Source organism: Myotis yumanensis, unplaced genomic scaffold, assembly GCF_028538775.1.
Source record: "Myotis yumanensis isolate MYYU_CA2020_CCGP unplaced genomic scaffold, mMyoYum1.0.hap1 SCAF_1, whole genome shotgun sequence".
Taxonomy (NCBI): Eukaryota; Metazoa; Chordata; class Mammalia; order Chiroptera; family Vespertilionidae; genus Myotis; species Myotis yumanensis.
In genome coordinates this window covers 176862026-176889328 of record NW_027223752.1, presented here as the reverse complement: position 1 = coordinate 176889328, position 27303 = coordinate 176862026, and the positions used below count along the sequence as shown (strand labels likewise).

The 27303-nt window shown below is 36.6% G+C and overlaps 2 protein-coding genes across 7 annotated transcripts in view; both read left to right on the top strand.

Moving 5' to 3' along the window:
- SMARCAD1 (SNF2 related chromatin remodeling ATPase with DExD box 1) overlaps positions 1-27303 on the top strand; it is a 90617-nt gene that overhangs the window by 30445 nt on the left and 32869 nt on the right. For 5 of the 6 annotated variants that reach the window (XM_070392686.1, XM_070392677.1, XM_070392660.1 and 2 more), the window contains 4 exons: positions 7081-7182; positions 8626-8707; positions 10162-10547; positions 18640-18839. In XM_070392686.1, coding sequence (XP_070248787.1) covers positions 7081-7182; positions 8626-8707; positions 10162-10547; positions 18640-18839 — 770 coding nt within the window. Of the gene's footprint in view, positions 1-7080; positions 7183-8427; positions 8536-8625; positions 8708-10161; positions 10548-18639; positions 18840-27303 lie in introns of those variants that run through there. The other variant, XM_070392691.1, reaches the window with a different exon arrangement.
- Positions 14809-15093, top strand: LOC139006576 (large ribosomal subunit protein eL34-like). Its single transcript, XM_070408946.1, has one exon. The coding sequence runs from the start codon at positions 14809-14811 to the stop codon at positions 15091-15093; it is 285 nt and encodes a 94-aa protein (XP_070265047.1).

Below are 27303 nucleotides of genomic sequence, written 5' to 3'. Positions count from 1 at the left end.
GGACCCTTGAGTCCGCAGGCTGACGCTCTATCCACTGAGCCAAACCGGTTAGGGCAGTTTTTGCATTTCATTTGTGACTTTTTTGTTTTCTTTTTAATTTATCTAGTATTAATTATTCACCTCTTAGTTATAAAATTAATTTTTAAGGTATTCTAATGGCATATATTTATACATTTAAAATTTTTTCATGAAAGTTATGCATACATATGTTTATACTAGAGGCCCGCTGCATGATATTTGTGCACGGGCGGAGGGGGGGGTCCCCTCAGCCCAGCCTGCACCCTCTGCAATCTGGGACCCCTCGGACATCCCTCTCACAATCCGGGACCACCTGCTCCTGCCTGATCACCCCTAACTGCCCCCCCTGCCAGCTGGGTCACCCCGAACTGCCTGCCTGCCTGCCTGATCGCCCCTAACTGCCCCCCCTGCTGGCCTGGTCACCCCCAACTCCCCCCGCCCCCCCTGCCAGCTGGATCACTCCGAACTACCTCCCCTGTCGGCCTGGTTGCCTCTTACTGCCCCCCCTACGGGCCTGGTCACCCCCAGCTGCCGTCCCGCCAGCCTGGTCGCCCCTCACTGCCTCCTCTCCTGCCAGCCTGGTCACCCCCAACTGCACCCCATGCCAGCCTGGTTGCCCCACGCAGCCTACTGCTCAGTTATTTGGTTGGCCCTCACTAACCCCCCTGCCGGCCTGGTCACCCCACACAGCCTGTTGCTCAGTTGTTTGGTCGCCCCTCACTAACCCCCCTGCTGGTCTGGTCGTCCCCAACTGCCCTCCCCTGCCAGCCTGGTTGCCCCACACAGTCTGCTGCTCAGTCGTTTGGATGTCCCTCACTAACCTCCCTGCTGGCCTGGTCGTCCCACACCGCCTGTTCGGTCATCTGTTCAGTTGTTTCGGTTGCGACGGTTGCTTAGGCTTTTATATATATATATATAGATTTTATATAGAGATAATACTTATGAAAAACAGTTGTTACCACCACCAGCACCGTTTTGTCCTTGCCAATGGCAACTACTTATAACTCTTCTGGATGACTTTTGATATTTAACTGGTTACCTACATTAATAGTGGTTATGCTTTTATTGGGTTGCTCTAATTTTTCATTATTTATTCTATTTAAAAATTGTGTTTGAGTTTTGGAAAGAGACAGACAGACAGACAGACACAAGGACATGAGAGAGAACATCGATTGTTTGTCTCCTGCATGCGCCCCAACCAGGGATCAAACCCAAACAGTATGTGCCCTGACCGGGAATCGAAACCGCCACCTTTTGGTGCATGGGACAGCGCTCCAGCCTATTGAGCCACACCAGCCAGGGCTGCTCTAGTTTTTTATTAACTTTTACTTACTTTATGTATAGAACTACTAAGAGGCCTCCTAGTAAAAGCAGACATAATCTTCCCTGTTCGTTCAGAAAACACAATTTCTTCTTGGTAATAAAAATAAAATACCACAACTAACACAGTAACCTCTTTTACTGTGATGTAGGTAGTATAAGAAGCCCAAAATAGCCAGGTGGCCTTCTGTACCCTAATTTAATGGGACAATCATTATGTCCCTACATAGAAACATTCTTCCCTTGGGAACTAATACTGATGGGAAGTAAAAACTCTGTGAGTAGGTTTTTTTGTGTTGTTTTTTTTTTTAAACATATTTTTATTGATTTCAGAGAGGAAGGGAGGGAGAGAGAGAAATATCAATGATGAGAGAGAACCATTGATTGGCTGCCTTCTGCACACCCCCTATTGGGGATCAAGCCCTCAACCCAGGCATGTGCCCTTGACGGGAATCGAACCCGGGACCCTTCAGTCTGTAGGCTGACACTTTATACACCGAGCCAAAACGTCTAGGGCATCTGTGAGTAGGTTTTTAGGTATGAGGAAGTGCTGTAGTGTGAGAGACAAAGGCCCACGTTTTAGTTTACATATCTACATATAATGACTCTGAAAATAGCATCATATTTTTTGCTGATTCAGAACATTTGCCCTGCTTGTACATCCTGATGAACAACTATCAGAGTGTTATCTGCTAGTTCACATGCTGAACTTTCACTAAACAATACTACATCTGTAAGACAGCTGCTTCTAGGTGTTGAGGCACATAGTAAAATCAGTGAACTTCCTGAGCATGAATCTATTGATGCACTTTTCTTCCAATGAAATTAGCTCCCAGTCAGAAGCATTGTAGTGTTTCAGTGTGCTATGACTGAGAATGAGGCTTTCTATATATCTGTATAAGATGTATTAATTCTCTGGGGCTGCCATAATAAAGTACCACAAACTGGATAGCTTAAACAATAGAAATATGTTGCCTCACAGTTCTGGAAGCTAGAAGTCCAAGATCAAGGTGTCAGAGGGGTTGATTCCTTCTGAGGGCTGTCCCATCCCTCTCCTGGATTCTGATGGTTTGCTGGCAACTTTAGTGTTTCTAGGCTTGTAGATCTCTGTCTTCATCTTCACATTGCATGCTCCCTGTTTGCGTGTCTTATTATTTGAAGTGAGCATTTAAAATGCTATTTGCTGTTACTGAAGGTGAGAGTGCAGATATGGTTATAAAATTTTGGAAGAGATTTAACATCAGGAAGGCATTGCTACAATTATAGAAGCCTGTAGTGATACAATGGAGGGTTACATTAAGTATGGGGGAAAGTTCTCCTTAATTTGTGATTCTTCAGATAAATTTTTAAAATTCAAAACAAGTGTGTTGACATAGGAAAACAGGTTGGCTTTGAGGAGGCAGAAAATGGAGATGTTAAAGTTTCAAGGGTCCCATTCCTGATCTAGCCACAGAAGACTTGAAGTAGGTTGCACCTAATGGCTATGTAGTTGCAAAATGCGAAGATGATGATGATGATGAAAACCTAAAGGCTTCACTGGGACAGCGTAACACATCAAGTTACCAGGTTTTTAAAGTGCTGTTGAAAACAGACTGGTTTGAAAGTAATGGCTTGCTGCTGAGTGTAATAGGAGAGTCGTGCTGCATGGCATCCAGTTGAATTTGGAATCATACAGGCAACTTTAGTATGAAAGGAAAAAGCTAGAAAAGCTCCATAGATTTATTTATTTTATTTGTTTTTTAATTCACTATTTATAGTTTCAGCCAGTATAGGAGAGATAACAGAAGTACAATGAGCCATGCCCTTCTATAGCTGGTGCAACTTTCTGTTCATTTTCAGATAGCACCCCCCCCCCCCCCCCCACCACTTCACAGTAACTCATATCTGCAGCCAGACCTTCCAGTGCTAATACCCCCAAGAAAATTTCAGTTCAGATTTATCATGCCATTTCTAATACTGTAGTTTTTATTTTCATGATTTTGCACAGCACAGTAATTTTTGGAAATGCATACAAGTTATAGCAGAACAGAGTAGTTATCAGCAGAAGCAGATCTGACCTTGCTTCAAAACCATGTGGGTCTGTGCTGGGATTTTTCTATTAGGCTTGCCAGAGACGTCATGCAGCATCCTTATTAACCCAGATTCTTTAAGAATCATTGCATCTGCTCAATAGTCATGAAATCCAAGTGGCAGAGCACATTGTACTGCACCCTCGACCTACTACAGAGCCTTCTCTTAATCTGGACCCTCTTCATAACTGACAATGTTAAGGGCTATTTCCTAAACAGAGTAGAGCAGCACACACTGCAGTTAAGTATACCTTGCCTCCAGAGGCCAACCAAGTGTTGTGTCTTCTTTTTGTTTAAGAGTGCAATATGCAACACACTCCATAAAAATCTTGAAAGTGGTGGGCCCCAGAATTTGAGGGTGGTTATTTCCCACTCTGACATATATGTATCTTACCAAGGCCATCTAAAGCACCATTGCTTCCTGCTTACCAAGTTCAGTCAATATGATATCTATAGTGTAGAGCAGTGGTCAGCAAACTGCGGCTCATGAGCCACATGCGGCTCTTTGGCCCCTTGAGTGTGGCTCTTCCACAAAATACCACGTGCGGGTGCGCACGTATATTGTGATTGAAACTTCGTGGCCCATGCGCAGAAGTCGGTATTTTGTGGAAGAGCCACATTCAAGGGGCCAAAGAGCCACATGTGACTCGTGAGCTGCAGTTTGCCGACCACTGGTGTAGAGGAACAGTCATTCTGTGGACTGTGGAAAACAGTCAGAGTCCCTGAATACTTTATTATGAAAGAGAGCAGGAGAGTAACCAAAACCCTGAGGCCAGTGAAGGTGTATCTATCCCTGACTTGCTCAGGTAAAAACAAATTGCTTCTACTTGCCCTTTCTAATTGGGATAGGGGAGAAAAAAGCATCTGCCAGATTGGTAACTGCATAGTTATATTGATCTGCTCCATTAAAAGTACTACATCTGGTATAGCAGCTGCAATTGGGGTCATCACCTGTTTATGTCCACCCAAAATAATTTTCCAAGACCCGTCCAGCTTTTGCATAGGCCAAGGAGGCACATTGCATTGGGATGGGACGGCGGTGTCGGTCCCTGCAGTTCCTTCAGGAATAATGGTATTGGTGCTGCTGCCGCTGTAGAGGGCTAAACTGGGGACTTGGATTTGGTATTACCTAAAATAATGGCCCTTACTCCATGGGTCAGGGAGCTAATACGGGGTTTCTGCCAGTGCCAAATATGTCTGTTCCAGCTTTTCATTCTGGAACCAGAAAAATAGCTACAGGACTGACTCATAACCGCTGGACCCACAGAGACAGATTTGGGCCCAAACGCCAATCACCTGGCATTGGTAAAGCTCTGGTGTAACCTCTGAACTGCATAGGAATTTTCAGTCACAGGGATTAGCAGAGCTGGCAGAAGCATGGATCTGAGAGCAAATAGCAAATGATAGGAACACTCTCTGCTGAGTATTTTAATTTGTGCTATCATATATTTGATTCCCAAAAGATGTTTACAATTTTCCAAGTCTTTAATCCATTTTTTATTGAGGTAAAATTCATAGTATAAAATTAGCCATGTTAGAATGAACAAATCAGTGGCATTTAATATGTTCACAGTGTTGTTGCAACTACCCCTTCTGTCTAGTTTCAAAACATTTTATCACCCCATAATAGCATGCCATACCTTTTAAGCAGTTTCTCTTCTCTTCTCCCCGCAGCCCCTGGCAGCCACCACTCTGCTCTTTGTCTCTATGTATTTACCTATTTAGACACCTAAGTTTCTATTTCTGGTTATTATCTGTCTGTGACCTCTAAAAGGCTTGTTCGTGGAGTTTCAGTGTCTTTAGCTATAAAATAAGTGTGGCATTATGAATTTTTGAGGGCTTTGAAATGCTTTCTCCAAATATTAGTGTTTTATTATTCCCCTGCTCAAAATACTATTGCTTTTTGATAAATGACCTCAGTTAGGCACTTCAAGCCTTATTCAATATTAGTTCTGGTTTTAGTTTTCAGCCGTTAGCCTATCCATGGTCTCTGTGCTTTAGTCCAGATAGACCAGTTACTATTACAAAAACATGTGCAGTTTTCTTGCTGCTCCAAACTTCCATAGCATTTTTTAACTGGTTCATAAAACTTTAATTTCAATTTTTAACATACAGGTACTATACATACATTATACACAGCATTTTATTTGTAACTTAGGTAGTGACAGAAAAAATATTGCATTAATTTGTTGGCTAAGAAAGAAAATAGAAGAGAAAGTATGAGACTGTATTTTTCTTTATCTTGTGTGTATAGCATGTAGTACAGATCTAAGCAGAGTAGACAGATAAATGCTTTTGGATTGACTGAAATATAAGATATTTCTTAGGCATAAAACCAAGGAATTTTTTTTGTTTAAATGTGGAATTTTAACCAGTTTCTTCAAGTGATATTAGGTGATACAGAAAGAGGAAAGAGATTGTGCATATGAGTAACCATAATTGTAATTCCCAGATTGATGTTTAATTTATATATTGTTTAGTTTCACATAAGTGTTTTTTTTTTAATTGATTGACTTTTTTGGAGAAATATCAGTTTGTTTTACTTATTGATGCATCCATTGTTTGATTCTTTTTTAAAAATATATTTTTATTGATTTCAGGGAGGAAGGGAGAGGGAGAGAGATAGGAACATCAATGATAAGAATCATTGATCAGCCTCCTGCATGCCCTCTTCTGGGGGTCATCAACCTGGGCATGTGTCCTGACCGGGAATCCAGCCATGACCTCCCAGTTCATAGGTCGATGCTCAACCACTGCACCATGCCGGCCAAGCCTGGTTGATTCTTATATGTGCCCTGACTGGGGACCAAACCTGCAACCTTGGCATATTGGGACAATGCTGTAACCAGCTGAGCTATCTGACCAGGGCCCACATAAGTTTTTTGTCTTTTTTTTTTTTTAATCATTGTGTCACTGTGTGTGTGTGTGTGTGTGTGTGTGTGTGTGTGTATGATTTCAGAGAGGAAGGGAGAGGGAGAAGGAGAGAGAGAGAGAGAAACATCAATGATGAGAGAGAATCATTGATTGGCTGCCTCCTGCATGCCCCCTACTGGGGATTGAGCCTGCAACCCTGGTATGTACCCTTGACTGGAATCGAATCTGGGACCCTTTGGTCCGCAGGCCGACACTCTATCCACTGAGCCAAACCAGCTAGGGCCATCATGTCACTTTTATGTTCTGGCTGAGCAATTTATATTTAAGCCATTTTGTGAATCAAGACTGAAGTAAAAGTAAATGTTTTTTTTCCTCTCAGTATTTGGAATTGGAAGTATGAAACTGAACACAGATGAGATTTTTTTTCCCAATAGCTTGGAGAGACTTCAATATACCTGAATTATTTCAGGTTAATTTGAGAAACATGCTAGTTCATTGCTTTGTTTTGTTTGTTTTTTCTTTTTTAGGAGATTTATCTCATTTTGACCACTGTATGAATGAAGTGTGAGTTGTCAATTGTTGGATATGCAATCAAAGTCTTTCAGAGATCTTAAACCAGCAATTTTTTATCCTTAAACACATAAATTTATCAATTTTCATGTGAACAAAATGAAACATTTTTGGATTCTTCAGATTGAATGTAATAACTTCCAAATCAAGTCAAAATACAAATGTAATTTGTCTTTAGCCTCTGGTTATTGATAATCTCTTAAACTGGTTCTCTTTTTCTCCTCATTAGGGAGAGGAATCAAATGAGTCTGCAGAATCTAGCAATATTTGGGAAAAGCAGGAAAGTATTGTATTGAAATTGCAAAAGGAATTTCCCCATTTGGGTAGAAAGGTGAGTAATGTACTGAAATTTAATCAGCAGGTACTAAGTGTTTGTATTACAAAATAGTGTTTGAGATATAAAAGCTTTGGATGAGTTTTACATTTTTCTAATTAAATATTTTTCTTTAAAATATCTTTATACGGCTTGTTAATTCTTTACATTGTTTATTTACCATATTTGCAAACTATAGTATCAGCATTATAACCATAATCATAACAAACATAATTGTAGTAACAATTGTGAACTTATGTATAAAATGTAAATTATCTAGAAAGCAATCTATAACCCCAAGTCAGCTGTTTTACCTTTTTTTCCTGTTCTATTTTTTTTTTATTGATTTTTTACAGAGAGGAAGGGAGAGAGATAGAGAGTTAGAAACATCGATGAGAGAGATACATCGATGGGCTGCCTCCTGCACACTCCCAACCGGGGTTGTGCCCGCAACCAAGGTACATGCCCTTGACTGGAATCGAACCTGGGACCCTGAGTCCGCAGGCCGACGCTCTATCCACTGAGCCATACCGGTTAGGGCTGTTCTATTTTTAAAAAATTTCTCATAAAAATTTTTAAAGTGTAGCCCTGGCCAGGGTGATTCAGTGGTTAGAGTCTCGGCCCTCACACCACAGGGTCTTGGGTTCGTTCTCGGTCAAGGGTACATGCCTCGGTTGTTGGTTCGCTCCCCACCCCTGGTTGGGGCTCGTGCAGGAGGCAACCAACCAATGGATGTGCCTCTCCCACATCAATGTTTCTCTCCCCCTCCCTCCACTCTCTCTGAAATGCAATGGGAAAAATATCCTCAAGTGAGGATTAACAACACAAAAAGAATTTTAAAGTGTAATACTGCGTTTCATTGTGCTAATATTCTGTAAGCTTTGTTCTATTTGCCAGATAGTGAAAATACTTTGAGTCATTAAAAAGACCCATACCAAGCATGCTGGTGCTAATAGGGCCACAGTTTAATCACGTGATCGTATATGGAAGCGTGATTTGTTTAACATTTAGAATACTTGCATTTGATTTATTCAGGCATATGTACAGGTAGTACATCTGCTAATTCTGATGAGCTGAATGCAAAATCTTATTGCCATACTCCTTTTTTACATATGTTGGAACTATATGTTTTGAAATTTACAGTTTGTAAAAACCCGGCTATATATAGAAATTTAATTGAGCAAACACTTTTTAATCCTCTAATGTTCAGAGCATTTCATTGGGAAAGTAAAAATGCAAAAGAAGTCAAACTTCCTTCCCTTTGACAACTGTTATATATCTGTGGAGGTGAAATTATATAAACAGACAGCATTTGTAAAGCAGCATGAAAACAAGTGTGAAATAATCAGATGAATTCTATTACGTTTTCAGGTGATTTTCTTATTTTTAAAAGAGCATAATAGTTTTCTAGGAGCTGCTAATTTTAGATTTTTAATAAAAACATCAATAACTTATATCTAGGAACTAAGGGATGTACTCAAGGAACATGAATGGATGTACACAGAAGCCTTAGAATCTTTAAAAGTGTTTGCAGAAGATCAAGGTAATTGTTCATTCTGTGTTATTATTATAGAAAATACATACTCCCATTATATTCTATATTTTAATTAATAAGAAAATAGTAAATCTATTATCTAGTAATTAGAGATTGGGATTGTAAAAGATATTAGAAACAGTAATGGGAAAAAAATGTAAATGACCAGTTCCCAAATGTTTTGGCCTATTCTTTATGATAGTGTAAAATGAAATAATAAATATATTTTTCTGTTTGGATAACTTTCTTTGATATTTATGGCTACTTGTAAACTACCATGTTTTATTGAATACAAAAAAAAAAAACCACTACATTTTTTTGCATTTTAACAGCTCTCTGAATGGGTCTTAATGATTGATGGTGTCACTGTAATGTAGAAGTCCTAGCCTGCACTTGCATGAATGTCAAAAGTACCAATATCAGAAACTTAAAAGATGGGAATCACTGGCATGGAAGAAAGTCCCTGGTGGAACACTAACCTTAGGAACCAAATAGTGTATGAGAAGTAGTGGGGCAGAGTTGAATCACTCATGTTTAGTTAACATCCTTAAGCAAGAATTAAGTATACTAGCTCTTTATAATTGGCTTTAGGTTTTTCTTGTTTTGAAAATGATTTCTTTTAAGAATGGCTATACTACAAATGCTTTCGTTGGCACAGAGAATGATATTGTGTGCAGTAAAGAAAGCCATTGATATCACCAATTCTGAGTCAGAAAATTGATTCAGAAGAGATAGGTTATGAGGTGAAGAAATTACCCAATTTATCTTGCTTATTTTTTTAATATATGCACAAGAATGAAGGCGTATGATAATCAATGTGTAAGTGTAAAAGCTCTTTGAGTAGGTAAAACAAAACATTCTAAATAATAAAGTCTTGTGTAAAAACTAATTGGTACATATTTTCTTACTGGTACATTAAAATTGTACCTTCAATCACAGGCATGTTAGAAATCTGGAATATGATTTATTAATCAGTGATAAAGCAGTGGTGCCTTTTAATATATATAAATACTTTTTTATTAAGTAATGATAAACTTAGACTGCTTAGAAGTGGTAAGGGAAAAATTAATTATAATATGGAAGGTTTTAATTTGGGTGAGCCTTGTTACTGCTATACCCATCAGTGTTGGCATAGGAATGGGCTGCAAAGTAACATCTGGGACATGTGGATATGAAGCTGCCATTTATATTTTCAGGACCTTTGTTAGAAAATGCGGATTTATAATTAATACACTTTGAAAAAGTTATCACCTGTTTTTGAAACTAATTATTTTAACTTACTGAATAACTTCAAATTGTACTTCGGTATTTCTCTTTAGTGTGTATCAAGATTTAACTATAAATTATAGTTGAATTTTGTATTCAGAAGAAAGATACACATGTTTAAATATTTTTCTTATTTGAAGTGTTACATCATTTAATTTATATCATTGTAATTTAGTTATTTTTGTCTTTGTACACAGAATATGCTTCACAAAGTGAGTTTCCAAATGGAAAAGAAGTTTCTTCAAGAAGTCAAAATTATCCTAAAAGTATAGCTAAAGCAAAACTAAAGCAGAAATATGCCATGAAAGCACAAAATGGTTTTAACAAGAAACGTAAAAAAAATGTATTTAATCCGAAGAGAGTTACTGAAGACTCTGAATATGATTCAGGTTCTGAGGCAGGTAGTTCACTAGATGAGGACTATAGTAGTGGTGAAGAAGTGTTGGAGGATGGCTATAAAGGTAAAATTCTTCACTTCCTTCAAGATGCTTCAGTTGCTGAACTTACTTTGATTCCTCAGTGTTCTCAGAAAAAGGCTCAGAAGATAACAGAACTCCGGCCCTTTAATAGTTGGGAAGCTCTGGTAAGGCTACATTCTTTATCTCCCCGTGTGTGTGTGTGTGTGTGTGTGTGTGTGTGTGTGTTTAATTCACAGTACCGTTTATACTCAACGTGTCTTCAGCCCAGGGAAGCATAGATGGGTGGCCTTATCCTCTGTAGAGGCAAACATTACTTTCATTGTAAGCCAATAGTATTTCAAATAGTGTCATATGACCTAATTTTGAATGAATTAAGGGGTGATTTTCCTGAAAAAAAACCCAAGCTGATTGGCTGGGCATACTGTCACTCATTCTTTTGCATAGAAACTTGGTTCATTTCACTGCAGAAGAAGAAATTAGAGCTTACATTTAGAAAGGAGTTGTTTGCTAGCCTGTTCTGATCTGTTACTGCTGATACACCATGCAGAAAGCAAGAATGTGGCAGAAATTTTACTGCAACTACTTGAAGAGCAGTAGCAACATCCAGGGGAGCTCCATAATTCAAGATGCCAGCCTAGGTGTTTTATGCTTCTCCACAAAAGAAACAATTGTTTATTTTCTTTTTCTTTTAAAAGTGACAGCTCTAACATGTTTTTCTTGGTTAAACAACGCGGCCATTTTATGGAGTATATCAGGCTGCAGCGTTTTTAATTGGAAAGATAGAAAGTGTGGAAGCCTAGAATTCAAGCGTTAGGGGAAGGGAAGGCATAAGCACTGGTAAGTACACTCTGCATGATCATTTTCTGGAATTTGATTTCCTATAAACAAGTTTTAGTCAGAATACTTGTATTATGAGTTTTATAAATGTGAACAATCAGCAAATCTTACTCATACTCCTGTCTTTTTAAAATGTTGCTTCAACTTTTGTGAGAATGTGGACTTTATAGTATGAATTGTATATAGGCCCTACAGTGAAAGCAATATGGATTATTTTTTACAGTTTTAGAAGATAAACTGACTCTTGATGCTTTATAAATGTTTATAAAGTTTTTATTCGCTAACTTAGGGAGAAGTTGCTTTTGTGATTAATTTTATTCTTGTGACAAACCTATATGAGCATAAGTTCCCTTGACAAATGTCTTGAAGTGGTATTATCGGAAGGTTCCTAAACAATGGTTGTAAAAGCATGTTTTAAAAAATTAAAATACATGAAAAATATAGAAACAAAATGACTAGTATTTCTCAGCTTTAGAAAAAAAGTCATTTGTTTTGCCTGAAGCCTTTGCTCTTGCAGAAAACATCTGTCAAAGCAGGCCCTTCAAACATGTTCAGCTTTGCCTGAGTGATTTATTTGTTCAAGTATTTGCTGAAGGGCTTTCTTGTTCATCTTTTCTTCCTTTTTTAATTTCTTTTCATCTTTAATAGTCTCCTCTGTTATTGCAGGGTTGCTGTTGCTCAGGCTTGTTGGGTTTCTAACTTATTTAATAAGGAATGCAGTTATCCACACTAGTGTGTTTAGTCACTGTAACTACTTGCCCAAATATCTTATAATAACAGTAAATTAAACCAGTTGTATGTGCCAGATGCTTTTTAAAATATTCAGCAACTTAACATGTAGAAAGCATATTTCCCCTACTAATTAATTGGCATAGTTTAAATTAGTCTTAACATGAGATTGCGTGTTACCTACTTAAACCTTGTCCCTTCTCTAAAAGTTGAATACAAAGACTATTTTTTGCTAGCTATGCATGTAAATGTTGATTATTTTATGTAACATTTAAAAAGTAAATTTGCTACTTGAATCCAGTGATTCAGGGCTTTTCTGAAAAAAGTAGGAAAATGAAAATGCTTTTTAAATGAACAGCTAAAATTAGCAAGTCAGTGTATATAAGCTTTGAGTTTTAATTGGCTTAGAACTTGTAAGTTTATACTTTCAATTACTTTAAGATTTTGAATATGACTGGTTGTAGAGCAATTTAATATCTTAAAATTATCAAGGAAAAAGTCGAATATTTTGGTAAAAAGCTATATAAATTACTTTCCCTGTTAATCAAAGAGGTTTAATAGTATAATTGTGAACAACTTTAAAATGAAACAAAAGAAGAAAACATTTACTTTGTTTTCATAGCTGCTGTTTTAAGAAATTCCTATGAGAATTAGTTGAAATTTTAATTATGTTTCTCAGGTATACTTAATGGAAACTACAATACATTATACAAGGTGTGGCAAAAGTAGGTTTACAGTTGTGCATATGAGAAAGTTTTTTCTTAGATGGTTATTTATCAATTATTGCATTATTTTCCATATGAACAACTGTAAGCCTACTTTTGCCCCACCCTGTATAGTAAGAACAGTACGCAAAAGTCTAGTGAACTCTTAACATTATTGTTGAAGTTTATTTAGTCTTAAGGATTTGGAATTTGGCAATTTTTATTAACTTTTATTAATATTTCATTAAAATGCCTACTAAGCCAACAAATTAATCACACATACATTTTAATTATGATTTTGGTTAAAACTGAAGTCTCTATAACATTGGTGGGTTAAATGGAACCATTAGTATTTCACTGTCTTATTTTAAAAATAATTTGAATGTGAAAATTATGTTAGCACTGCCTTTTAAAACAAAAGTTACTTGAAAAGTTGTGCATCATTGTTAGGACTTTTCAGAGAATTGCACTTAAAAAAATTAAATAAATTGATCTTAGATATACTAGTCACACTCACTTTACATGAGGAAAATTTGGTTACTTAACAAAAAATCAGTGCATTAGATGAGGTTGTTTGTTTTCAGCATTATACCCATTTTTTTCTTAGAATCAGAACTTAAATATTGTTTGTGAAAGTTTTCTTCATAACTTTTTCATTTTACTTATTTTTCAGCTTAATAGCAGTAAAGTATATGCTTATTATAAGAAACCACATCGTTAAATCATATAGACTTTGGAAATACAGCAAGCCAAAAATGTCACTAGTTTTAAAACATGTACTGTTAATGTGGTAAAATTGGGATTTTTACTGCCAAATTTTACACATTTGATGGCATCAGTTCACCAACTACTTACTGAATTTTTTATTATCCTTGTATAAGGTGGGTTAGAGATGTAATTATGTCTATACATTGCATCTGTATACTTTATTCATGAGTAACTGATTCATGAATAGCTCAGCCTGAAAGCTTCATTTATGCATCTACCTCCTTACCATTTAGATCAAAATAGATATAGTTTTCCTTCTTGATTGTTAACCAGGCAACCTAGGTTGAGTTCATTTTTTAGTTTATTTAAGCTCTTTATTGAGCTATTCCGATCTACTAGAAACTTAGACCACAGATCACAGGCTTTCTTTTTCTGCTTTGTTTTCCCAGGAGTAGTATAAAATTCTGTCTGAATTTGTCACTTGAAGTATTGTAATGCCTATTGCTCTCTTCCTGATAGAGTGGCTTCAGTAATTTTTGTACAAGATTACAGTATTCAGCTTTGCTTTAATTTTTGAGTTTGATAAACTTTTTTTATGATAAATTTATTCTGAGTACTTTGTAGGCTGGTGCCAGGTATTTATACCAATGAATAAGATTAGTACTCTGTTTTTAAGACTGTTACTTGTTAGGTGGGGAATCAAATCTACTTGTAAACAATATCCCTCTTCCTATAGAAATTTAAAAAATTTTTGTGCTGTAAGAGTGACACACTGTGGCAAGAGAGAGGTACTTCAGTTTATGGCTATTTTGAAAGGAAAAAAATTCTTAGAGTGGTACTTGAGTTTTTTGTCAAAGAGGTAGTAACCAGGGCCATATTGATACTATTTTTTTCATGTAATTAATTTTCCAGCAAATAGCAATTACTTTTTTCCCCTTCCTCCTGGAAAAATAGCTTTACCATTTTTTAAAAGAATGACTTGTTTTCCTTGTCTAAAATTGAAAGAGTACTTTACTTGCAAGAACAAAGAAGAAAGTCAAGTTTAGTCAAAATTCTACCAAAGATACCCACCACTTAATTATTTGGCATTCATCTATTTATACATACCTTTTTATATTTAACATGTAAATAGGATCATATTTTCTATGTCACCAATAACTTAAATTTACTAGTAGATCCTGTATTTACAGAATACTTTGTATTTCTTAAAAAAATTTTGGTGAAGCTAAGTAGCTTACAGGATTGTTAAATGCAGGATTGTTAAATTCTTTATGTCTTCAAAGAATAGTAAAGGAATAATAAGAGTGTTCTTAGACATTCTTCTCTTCCCCCCCCACCCCCACCCCCGCCACATACACATGTACTTAGTGAAGGAATTGTGGAATTAAGTATTAGGGTTTTAGCTTTTTTTTTCCTCTTCTGGAGACTGTGACTTCAGGCATTCACCATGGTCCAGCATTTGACATACTGTCAGAGGCTGTCCTACACTAGGCTGTCCCAAACCCCTGGTAATAGAATTATTTACCTTTATACCAAGAAGGTTGGGAAAGCACCCAAATCTGCATTTCGCCCAGGCCAACTTTTCGGAGTTTGTGCTTTGAGACCTAAAGTTCTAATGAGGTTGTCTAAAAGGAAAAAAGTCAACAGGGCCTATGGTGGATCCATGTGTGCTAAGTGTGTTCGTGACTGGATCAAGCATGCTTTCCTTATTGAGGACAGAAAATCATTGTGAAAGTGTTGAAGGCACAAACACAGAGTCAGAAAGCCAAATAAATTTTTAAAAATGAAGCTTTTTTTGAGTAATAAAAACAATTAAAAGGAAAAAAATTAGGGTTTTAAAAAAGTATTTTGATTTATTATTTATATATATATTTTTATTGATTTCAGAGAAGCGAGAGAGATAGAAATATCAATGATGAGAATCATTGATGGGCTGCCCCCTGAACGCCCCACACTGGGGATTGAGCTGCAACCTGGGCATGTGCTGGACCGGGAATCGAACTATGACCTCCTGGTTCATAGGTTGACACCCAACCACTGAACCACGCTGGCCTGGGCGAAACATCAAATATTGAGAGAGAATCATTGATCAGCTGCCTCCTGCACGCCCCATACTGGGAATCGAGCCCACAACCCAAGCATGTGCCCTGTCGGGGAATTGAACAGTGACCTCCTGGTTCATAAGTCGACGCTCAACCACTGAGCCATGCCAGCCAGGGTTATGCATCTATTTAGATTAACAAGTTAAAAAAATAGGCTTGTACTGCCCCCAAATCCATATCTATTCCCTTCCCCAGCCTATTTTTCATACTACAAATAACTTCTTTCACTTTTTCTAGGTAATACCAAAAAAAAAACCCCACATAAAAACATAATCCTATTTTTTATTTTCAGTTGCAGGCATTATCAGCTGACATAATAGACATCATAGTATTATTGTAGGATTAGCTCCCTTCTCACTGTCTCACCTCACATGCCCATTTCCTATTCCCCAAACCTACCAATATAAGTTAATATGTAATCTTAGAGATATTTTTTTAGTATCTACATTGTTATGACTATGTAAATGCTTTTCATTGCTGGGCCATGTAGTATACTACATAATTGCTTTATTTCCTTGCTCATCGTTTTGTTTTCTCTAGTTATTAGTTGCCTTGGTTTTTCTGTTTGCTTAGTTTTTTGTGTACTTATTACTTCAACTCTAAACTCCTTCCCAGCTGTCTAAATTTACCTTCAGTCTTTAGATACCTCAGGTATCCTGTCAGTTTTATATTCTTGAGGAAGTGTCTTTTAGTGTCTTATTGACCTGTCTTGAATTAGACTGGTTGTGTTATAGGCAAGCTGATCAGCTGTGGCCTTGAGACTCATTTCCTTGACAACCTAAGGAATCCTATTGTCTCTGTTGTATTGGATCTCTTGTTTCTGAATTTCATGCACGTCTTTTCATTTATTCCCTTGGTTTTGTAAGGGCTTACTAGGGGGTGAGTGAATAATACAGTGGAGCTAAATGGCCTGGTTTTGGATCCCAGTTTTGACATTTTCTAGTAATTTATATAACCTTAAGCAAATTCTCTCTGTTTCTCTATTTCTTCATCTGTAAGTGGGTATAGTTATGGTACTGACCATAGGGAAGTCTAAGCTCTTGGAAAATGTTAGCTTTAGATATCCACAATACTTTGCATTGAAAGTGCTGTATATGCCATTTGTTGTTTTCTGCTTCTCTCCCAATATCAGTTCTAGCCATATTGTGTGAAACTTTTTTTGATCAAACCATTTTTCTCGCTTTTTTAACCCCCTCAGGGCTTTTAAACAGATTTATGGCTGGTCATATTACCCACACTATATTAAGACTACATTTTTCAGCTTCCCTTGTGGTAATTTGGCAAAGTTCTATCCAATAGGACAGTAATGGCGAACCTATGACACGCGTGATAGGTTCAGAGGTGACACGCGAACTCATTTTTTTGGTTGATTTTTCTTTGTTAAATGGCATTTAAATATATAAAATAAATATCAAAAAAAGTCTTTGTTTTACTATGGTTGCAAACATCAAAAAATTTCTATATGTGACACGGCACCAGAGTTAAGTTAGGGTTTTTCAAAATGCTGACATGCTGAGCTCAAAAGGTTCGCCATCACTGCAATAGGATGCAAACATAAATATATTACGATTTTTGGAAAGTTATAGTGCAAAGAAAAGAACATGGATTTTAGAATCTCTTATCTTTGTCACCTTGAAAATTGAAGCTTGGCTTTATTGATCCAGAGCTGGTAGACTGATCTTGTAATTGCTGTGAGGATTTAATGTTAGTGAATAAAAGGCATCTAGTAGTTTCTAGCACATAAAAAGTACAGAATGCATGTTCTTTCTGTACTTCCTAGTTATTCGTGTTGGTTCTTTCACACACATATACATCACAAACACACACTCACACCACAGTAGGCATGAGATTGTTTTTTGTTCTAATGGAACCCCCTTAAAATCTTCAAGGCACTGATTCTCATACATCCTTCTGTTTACATATAAATCTTTTCTCTGGAAAGCAGAGTAGGAGGTCACATTGTGATTATGAATGTTTTCCTTGTGAAAATGTAAAGTAGTGTGCAAGTAACTTTATATTTCACAATGCCATTTTGTGAAATGGTAAATTTTTATTTTTAACCCTGCAGTACATTGGTTTTCAAATAGATTGGAGAGTTTCTTTCTTGCCAACTTATTCTAGGCTAGATATGAAAAATGTATATTTTTATAAACTGCATTTTTATGAAATTATCTTAGTATATCTTATAAGTATTTAATCTCTATTCTTTGAGATTCTCTTTGAATTTAGAAATAAATTCATAGAGATTATTTAGAGTTGTTAATATGATTCATAACATGAAAGAATATGCTAAATAAGATTGACATGAATCAAAATCATGTGTGGTTTTATCCTATCAGTGATTTTACTTTATTTTTCTTTATTCCATTCTGGGTTGTGGGCTTTTTCTTTTTGCCCAACAAGCTTTCACTAAGGATTTTTATGTTTTTCAGCACATTTTTTTTCAACTACCTATATGGGAAATTTTTAATTCTATTACAGCTTTTACATTATGAAGTATTCATTGTGTCCTTTAGAAAAACAAGTACAAATACATTTTGAAGAAATTCTTTGACTAAAACAGGTGTTGTATTGAAATTAATTTTTGGAAAATGTTTTATCCAATTATTGAATTGATCATAGTTAACTTTTGATTCATGCATTATCTTTCCAAGTAATAGTCTAAGCTTAAGAGTAAAATATCAAGTGACAACAAATAATTGGAGTTTTGAAAGCTTAGGGATTGTACTGATGATAGATAGGAGAAAATATGTTTTAGGAAGATTAATCATTTACTAATATGTCATAGTCATAGGAAGTGACAAAATGGCAAGAGATCAGGTATGCAGTTATTATATTTGGTGTTATTACCTTGGTAATAAAGGTGAATCTGAGATTTTAAAGACAAAACTTGAGACATTATAAGAAAACAGCTACCAGAGTCACAGTTACAAGTGTGGAATTGTATATTCTGGGGAAAAAGATATTGTATGTCAGTGTGCTAAGTTTGAGGTCACAGGATTGTCACAGTGAAACAGGAATATAAATGTAAACGTGAAGAATCAGGTTTTCTTAGAACTTGATTAAGGTCATTAGTAAAATTTTAAATTAAACTTTTTTCCTCAAAAGAAAGAAAATGATACTGGCTTTCTGTTTACTAGATCTGAACTGTTAAATTGTTTTTTTTTATGCCATAGTTCACAAAGTTGTCCAAAACTAATGGCTTATCAGAAGATTTGATATGGCACTGTAAAACATTGATCCAAGAAAGAGATGTAGTTATAAGACTTATGAACAAATGTGAAGATATTTCAAATAAATTGACGAAACAAGTTACCATGCTCACCGGAAATGGAGGTGGATGGAACATAGAACAACCCTCTATTTTGAATCAAAGGTAATATTTGTTGTACACACCTATTCATTATTTCACCACAGTTGTATACAATTTCTGAATTTATTTCTATAATATGCCTAGGGAACTTAAATGTGGAAGTGATATGAAAACTAATAATGTTAAAAGGGAAACCCGAGGTATTTTATATGGCATATAAGTGGTATATGATTTGGTTTCCATTGACTTCCCTCCTTCCCACAATTAGTATATTTTACTCCATCATACCATAAATTAGAGGAAATATTATGGTCTTATATGACCTAGGTTTTCCTTGTCTGATTACTGATAATTTCATATACACTGAGTGGCCAGATTATTATGACCACCTGACGTTTGTAGGCAAATTAGCTATAATTTTGCGCTGAAGTTGCTAGAGAGCCAGATCATTATAAACGTCTGAATAGCACAACATTCCTCAGTATCGTTGCTGATCAAGTTCATCCTATCATGTTGATGGCGTATCCCAGTGGAGATGGCTTCTTCCAACAAGACAATGGGGCCATGCCACGGTGCTTGTATTGTACAGGAGTGGTTTCAAGAACATGAGGGAGACTTTACCTTGCTTAGGTGGCGTCCACAATCACCAGATCTCAATCCAATTGAGCATTTGTGGGACGAAGTTAAAAGAGCCATCAGGCAGCTGGTTCCACAACCATCAAATCTGACAGAACTGGACAGTGCTATTCATCAGGCATGGTGTCAGATTCCTCGCATCACCTTTCAACATCTCGTGGAGTGAATGCCAAGAAAAATCGCCGCAGTATTGAAGGCAAAAGTTGGCCCAACAAAGTACTGATGGGGTGGTCATAATAATCTGGCCACTCAGTGTATAATCACAGGCACTGAAAAGGTGGTTTTAGATATGCCTTTCCATAATTTGATACTTTAAAAAATCAGCTGCTTAATTGCATCAATGTAAAAATTTCTGTATTAGCTTAATGTCTTTCTTTTTTTAATTTTTAGAACGAGAGAGAGAGAAATGAAGAGAAAGAGAAAGGGAGAAACATTGATCTGTTGTTCCACTTAGTTATGGCATTGGTTGAGTCTTGCATGTGCCCTGACCTGGCACATAAATTTGGCATATCTGGACAACTTAACCAACTGAGCTATTCGGCCAGGGCCTATTTTTAATCATAAATAAAATGAAATGGTTAAAATATCCTGTACCTATGATTTAATGTTTTAAATGTTTTCAATAGCCCAGATTTGTAAAAAAATTTTTTTTAGGGTAGAACCACATCAAAAATGAAAAGGGCACTTTCATTAAATAGATTATATAAGGAAAGATTATTCCCCCAAACTGTTACTCTTATTAAATACCTTGTTATAATTTTTGCAAAAAGTAGACCCTAAGTTTTAATTGGTTTAGGGACTCAGAATGTTCAGAATATTTCCCTTTTTTAAAAATGTGCAAAATTGTTTACTGTGATGATATTTATAGGTGATGAAAACAATCTAAGTTCCAAAAATCAGAGAGTAGTTAGAATGAATTATGAGGTACATCTGTTCAGTATATTTCTGATAGGTATTTAATAAGATTAGCGCTAGGGCCCTGACCAGGTGGCTCAGTTGGTTGGAATATCATCCTGTACACCAAAAATGCTGCAGGTTTGATTCCCAGTTAGGACACATATCTAAGTTGTGGATTCAATCCCTGGTTGGGGCGTGTATGGGAGTCAACTGATCAATGTTTTCCTCTCCCCTACCCCTCCCTCAAATCAATAAACATATCCTCGGGTGAGGATTAAGAAAAAAAAAAGACTAAGGTCTCATTAAAATTAATTACCTTAGTTGGTGATTTTATTTACTTCTTTTGATAGTTTTCTAAGTTCATGATCAAAGCATATTTGCTGATCATTGGTTAATTAAAAGTCAAATAGTGGTTACTGGCCTTTAATAGTAAGCTACAATCTTTTCTGTGCCCTTCTAGGGTGCTATGGGATGGTGTGTAGGGAAACGTGATGCAGTTCCCACAAAGAAGCTCTTTTCTCTGTTGCATAGAAAGAACTATGGCCAAGTCAGCAAATTCATCTCCTAAAAGTGTAGTTGGAGCTGGTCCTTCTTGTTCTACAGCATTGGATATGGGGAGTTCTTCACTCTACAAGACTTGCCCAGTTGAGTCTACTTTATCATAATTTGGAGCTTAAAAAATCGAGTGCTTTATTGCATCACTTAAAAATTTTTTTTCTTAAATCCACATTTACAAAGTCCTGTTGTTTGTAAATAGTAAGATCAGGTAATAAATTGCCCTTTCCATTAGACTGAGGATTTTTAATGGAATATTTAATAGATGATAAAAGTAGTTTTTTAAAAAAGATTTTTTATTGGATCTAGTCCAAGGTACAACTTATAAAAACCTTTATAGGTATTCTCTATAGAATATTTATAGATGGACTTTTAGGGGGTGAAATTTGTTGTCTTGGTTTTTGTCTTTAGCCAAGGTAGGAATTGGACAAGCACTTTTACTTGTTATACTAGCCAGGCATCAAGAAGTAGTTTCTTTGCCTTGGGAAAGGATTTATTAGCCCAAAGGAAAATGTTAGACTGTGCTGTTGAATAAGCTACCATGAATAAGCTCTTTCTTAAAAAAACAAAATCTCTGAAGCAAAATTTACTTTGAAGCAAAATTATATTGTGTTTATTTTCCTATTATAAGTTTATATGAATTACATAAGATGGAAAATGACTTTTAGAGATGATGGAAATACAGACATACCATAACTTCTCATTAAAAATAAGATCTTTGCAGGGAAAAATAAGATTTTTCATATGTATCTCAAAATCACTACATTCATAATCTTTACCTTAAAGTGTCAAAACTAAAATTGCCTAAAGTTAAAATATATGAGGGAAAAAGAGAAAAAACTCAGTATATCCCCTTGTTTATTCCTATCATAGATATGTAGCCATCTCTCAAGCTGTAGCAGTTTATCTAAAATTTATTAAACTGTTTTAACTGAAGAGATTTATCAGTGTTTAATATAAAATGTTTTCTGTTTTTCTGGGCTAAATTTAACAAGGTTCTTTTGATCTTGTTCTCCCTCAACTTGACAGAATTGTTCCCTGTCCTATTCCTACACAGTTGCTATGAAACCATTTGACAGTGGTATGAATGCAGATCTATACTGCAGGTCTGGTTTCACTAATTCAAAATACTATGTTGATGCAAATATTTTAGTAGTTTGGATACACACCAATGTTGTGGCAGTATTTTCAGCAGTGCTGTTACACTCAGGGACATAAAACTTTGGTCAACTAGCATCCTTAATCTGTTTCATATGAACTACTTAAAACCAGGCTCTGTAGCCCTGTATTTTTCTGTATTTTAAACTCAAATTTAACACATTGTATGTACTCCTGTTGTTTCTATTTCTTACCTTTCAGAAATAATTTTTTTTTTTATTGTCTAAAGTTTTACATATGTCTCCTTTTCCCCCAATTGACCACCTCCCTCCCACCAGCCATTCCCACCCGGGGCAAGCCCTCACCTCCCCAGGGTCTGTGTCCATTGGTTATGCTAATATGCATGCATACAAGTCCTTTGGTTGCTCTCTAACCCCTCCCTCCCCTGCCATTTGTCTCTGGATCTATTCTTGTTCATCAAATTATGTTGATGATTATATCCCACATATGAGTGAGATCATGTGATATTTATCTTTCTCTGACTGGCTTATTTCGCTTAGCATAATAATCTCCAGTTCATCCATGCTGTTGCAAATGTAAAAGTTCCTTCTTTTTTATAGCAGCATAGTATTTCATTGTGTACTGGTAGATGTTCCACAGTTTTTTAATCCACTCACCTGCTGATGGGCACTTAAGCTGTTTCCAAGTCTTAGCTATTGTAAATTGTGCTACTATGAACATAGGGGTGCATATATCCTTTCTGATTGGTGTTTCTGGTTTCTTGGGATATAGTCCTAGAAGTGGGATTACTGGGTCAAATGGGAGTTCCATTTTTAACTTTTTGAGGGAACTCCATACTGTTTTCCACAGTGGCTGCAGCAGTCTGCATTCCCACCAGCAGTGCACTAGGGTTCCTTTTTCTCCACATCCTCGCCAGCACTTGTCGTTTGTTGATTTGTTGATGATAGCCATTCTGACAGGTATGAATGCAAATCTATACTGCAGGTCTGGTTTGACTAATTCAAAATACTATGTTGATGCAAATATTTTAGTAGTTTGGATACACACCAATGTTGTGGCAGTATTTTCAGCAGTGCTGTTACGCTCACGGGACATAAAACTGGTATCTCATTGTTGTTTTGATTTTCATCTCTTGGATGATTAGTGACTTTGAACATGTTTTCATATGTCTCTGGGCCTTCTGTATGTCCTCTTTCGAAAAGTGTCTATTTAGGTCCTTTGCCAATTTTTTGACTGGGTCGTTTATCTTCTTTTTGTTAAGTTGTATGAGTTCTCTGTAAATTTTGGAGATTAAACCCTTATCTGAAATATCATTGAAAATATGTTCAACCATGCAGTGGGCATTCTTGTTTTTTTTGTTGATGGTTTCTTTTGCTGTGCAGAAGCTTTTTTTTTTATGTAGTCCCATTTGTTTATTTTCTCCTCAGTCTCCATTGCCCTAGGACCTGTGTCTGTAAAGATATTGCTACGACATATGTCTGCTATTGTGCTGCCTCTGGAGTCTTATAGGATTTTTATGGTTTCTCGTCTTACGTTTAAGTCCTTTAGCCATTTTGTGTTTATTTTTGTATGTGGTGCAAATTGGTGATCTACTTTCTTTTTTTTTTTTGCATGTATTTGACCAAATTTCCCAGCACCATTTATTGAAAAGACTGTCTTGACTCCATTGTATGCTCTTGCCTCCTTTGTCAAATATTAATTGAGCATAATGGCTTAGGTTGATTTCTGAGTTCTTTGTTCTGTTCCATTGGTCTATATGTCTGTTCTTTTGCCAGTAACAGGCAGTTTTGAGAACTGTGGCTTGGTAATATAGCTTGATATCTGGTATTGTGTTCCCGCCAACTTTGTTCTTCTTTCTCAGGATTGCTGTGACTATTTGGGGTCTTTTTTAATTCCAGATGAATTTTTGGAGAGTTTGTTCTAGATCTTTGAAATATGCCGTTGGTATTTTAATGGGGATTGCATTGAATCTGTAGATTGCTTTGGGTAGTATGGACATTTTAATGATGTTGATCTACCAATCCATGAACATGGTATGTTCTTCCATTTATTTATGTCTTCCTCTATCTCATTTTTCAATGTCCTCTAGTTTTCCTAGTGCCGGTCTTTTACCTCCTTAGTTAAGTTTATTCCTAGGTATCTTAATGTTTTTGGTGCAGTGGTAAATGGGATTTTTTTTTTTCATTTCTTTTTCTGTGAATTCATTATTGATGTATAAAAAGGCCATAGATTTCTGGGTGTTAATTTTGTATCCTGCTACATTGCCAAATTCATTTATTAGGTCTAGTAGTTTTTTGATGGAGTCTTTGGGGTTTTCTATGTATAGTATCATGTCATCTGCGAATAAGGACAGTTTTATTTCTTCTTTTCCAATTTCAATGCCTTTTATTTGTTTTTTCTTGTCTGATCGCTTTGGCTAGCACTTCCAGTACCAATTCGAACAGGAGTGCTGAAAGTGGGCATCCCTGTCTTGTTCCCGTTCTTAGGGGAAATGAGTTTAGGTTTTGTCCATTGAGTATGATGTTGGCTGTAGGTTTGTCACATAAGGCTTTTATTATGTTGAGGTATGATCCCTCTATTCCCACTTTGCTGAGAGTTTTTATCAAGAAAGGGTGTTGGATTTTGTCAAATGCTTTTTCTGCATCAATTGATATGATTATGTTATTTTTGTCTCTCAATTTGTTTATGTGATGCATCACATTTATTGATTTGCAGATATTGTACCATCCTTGCATCCCCGGAATAAATCCCACTTGGTCATGGTGTATGATCTTTCTTATGTAATGTTGAATTCGTTTGCTAGAATTTTGTTGAGGATTTTAGTATCTATGTTCATCAAGGATATTGGCCTGTAGTTCTCTTTTTTTGTGGTGTCTTCATATGGTTTTGGGATTAGGGTAATGGTGGCTTCATAGAAAGAGCTTGGAAGTGTTGCTTCCTCTTGAATTTTTTGGAATAGTCTGAGGAGGATAGGTTTTATTTCTTCTTTGAAGGCTTGGCAGAACTCCCCTGTAAAGCCATCCGGACCAGGGCTTTTGTTTGCTGGAAGATTTTTGATTACTGCTTCAATTTCTTTGGTAGTTATTGGCCTATTCAGGTTTTTTGATTCCTCCTGATTGAGTTTTAGAAGCTTGTATTTTTCTAGGAATGTGTCGATTTCGTCGAGGTTGTCCAGTTTGTTGGAGAAGAGTTGTTTGTAGTATTTAGTATTTTTTTTTTTTTTTTTACAATCCTTTGTATTTCTGTGGGGTCTGTTGTTACTTCACCTCTTTCATTTCCGATTTTGTTTATTTGGGTCCTCTCTCTTTGTTTCTTGGTGAGCCTAGCTAGAGGTTCATCAGTCTTGTTTATCGTTTCAAAGAACCAGCTCTTGGTTTTTGTTGATCTTTCGTATTGTTTCTTTGGTTTCTATGTCGTTTATTTCCGCTCTGATCTTTATTATTTCCTTCCTTCTGTTTACGCTGTGTTTTTCTTGTTCCTGTCTTTCTAACTCTTTGCGTTGTAGGGTTAGATAATTTATTACCATTGTTTTTTGTTTTTTGAGCTAGGCCTGTAGAGCTATGAACTTCCCTCTCAGGATTGCTTTCACTGTGCCTCATAGGTTTTGGATTGTTGTGTTTTCATTTTCGTTTGTTGCCATGATGCTTTTTATTTCTTCTTTGATCTCTTTGATAACCCAATCATTGTTTAATAGCATGCTATTTAACCTCTAAGTGTTGGATATTTTTCATTGTTTTTTTTTGTAGTTGATTTCTAATTTTATACCATTGTGATCTGAGAAGATGCTTGATATAATTTCTGTCCTCTTGAATTTGAAAAGATTTTGCCTGTGTCCCCAATGTGTGGTTTATTTTTGAAAATGACCCATGTGCACTTGAGAATGTATATGGTATTCTGTGGCTTTCGGGTGAAATGTTCTGAAGATGTCAATTAATTCCATCTGATCTACTGAGTCATTTAGCACTTGGAGTGCGGGAAACGAGTTAAGTCGGCTCGCGTGAATTGCACGTACTCCGCGGGAGCCGTCTTTAACTTGGTTCATATAGATTTGCGGTGGAGTGCAGGAAACGTGTAAACTCGGGCCGATTGTAACTGCGTATTACCAAATATTTGTTTGTAATCCACCCTTTTGGTGGATGGAACAAAACCAAAAGACAGAGCCATCTTATATTTTGGCGGGAAATTCACCCGCACTCCAAGTGTTAGGATTGATGTTTCTTTGCTGATTTTTTGTTTAGAGGATTTGTCCAGGGGTGTTAGTGGGGTATTAAAGTCCCCTACTATGAGTATATTGCTGTCAATCTCTCCCTTGATATCCTCCAGAAGTTTTTTTATGTATTTCAGTGCTCCTGTATTGGGTGCATATATGTTTACCAAAGTTATATCTTCTTGTTGAATTGCTTCCTTTAGTATTTTGAAGTGGACTTCCTTATCTCTTGTTATGGCCTTCACTTTGAGGTCTAATTTGTGAGATCTAAGTATTGCTACCCCAATTTGGGTTTTTTTTTTTTCATTTCCATTCACTTGAAAAACCTTTTTCCTTATCATCAGTCTGTGTAAGTCCTTTGTTCTGAGATGGGTCTCCTATACACAGCAGTTATATGGGTCTTGTTTTCTTATCCACTCAGTTGCCATATGTCTTTTGATTGGGGCATTTAATCCATTTACATTTAAAGTTATTATTGATAGGTATTTGTTTGTTGCCATTTTTACTCTTTATGCCTGTGTTCCTTCTTCCCTTCCTATTTCTTTTTACAGCAGTCCCTTTAGCATTTTTTGCATTGCTGGTTTGGTGGTAATATACTACCTTAGTCCTTTTTTGTCTGTGAAGCTCCTGATTTCACCCTCCACTTTGATAGATAGCCTTGCTGGGTACAGTATTCTTGGATTCAGACCCTTGCTTTGCATGACTTTGTATATTTTATTCTGTTCCCTTCTGGCCTGATGTGTTTCTGTTGAGAAATCAGTTGATAGTCTGATGAAAGATCCCTTATAGGCAACTTTCTGTCTCTCTCTGGCAGCCTTTAACATTCTTACTTTGTCATTGGTTTGTTAGTCTATATATATAAAAGTCCAGCGACCAGAACACCGTAACGACTGTAGCTATGATGCCCACTGCGGCCAGCGAACCGGCCCGATTAGGAGTGGGCTGGCCAGCCAACCTTCCGCGGCCCCTCCCCCAGCCGGCCCCGCCCATGATTGCCCCCCTACCCCAATAGGAGGTGGGGCCGGCTGGCAAACCTCCTGCAGCCCCTCTCCCTGCCTGGCCCCACTCCAGATCGGCCCCCCCCCACCCTGATCAGGGGCAGTGCCAGCCGTC

What these genes read in the sequence shown, in the direction of transcription:
- LOC139006576 (XM_070408946.1), top strand. Translation starts at nt 14,809, where the DNA reads ATGGTCCAGCATTTGACATACTGTCAGAGGCTGTCCTACACTAGGCTG.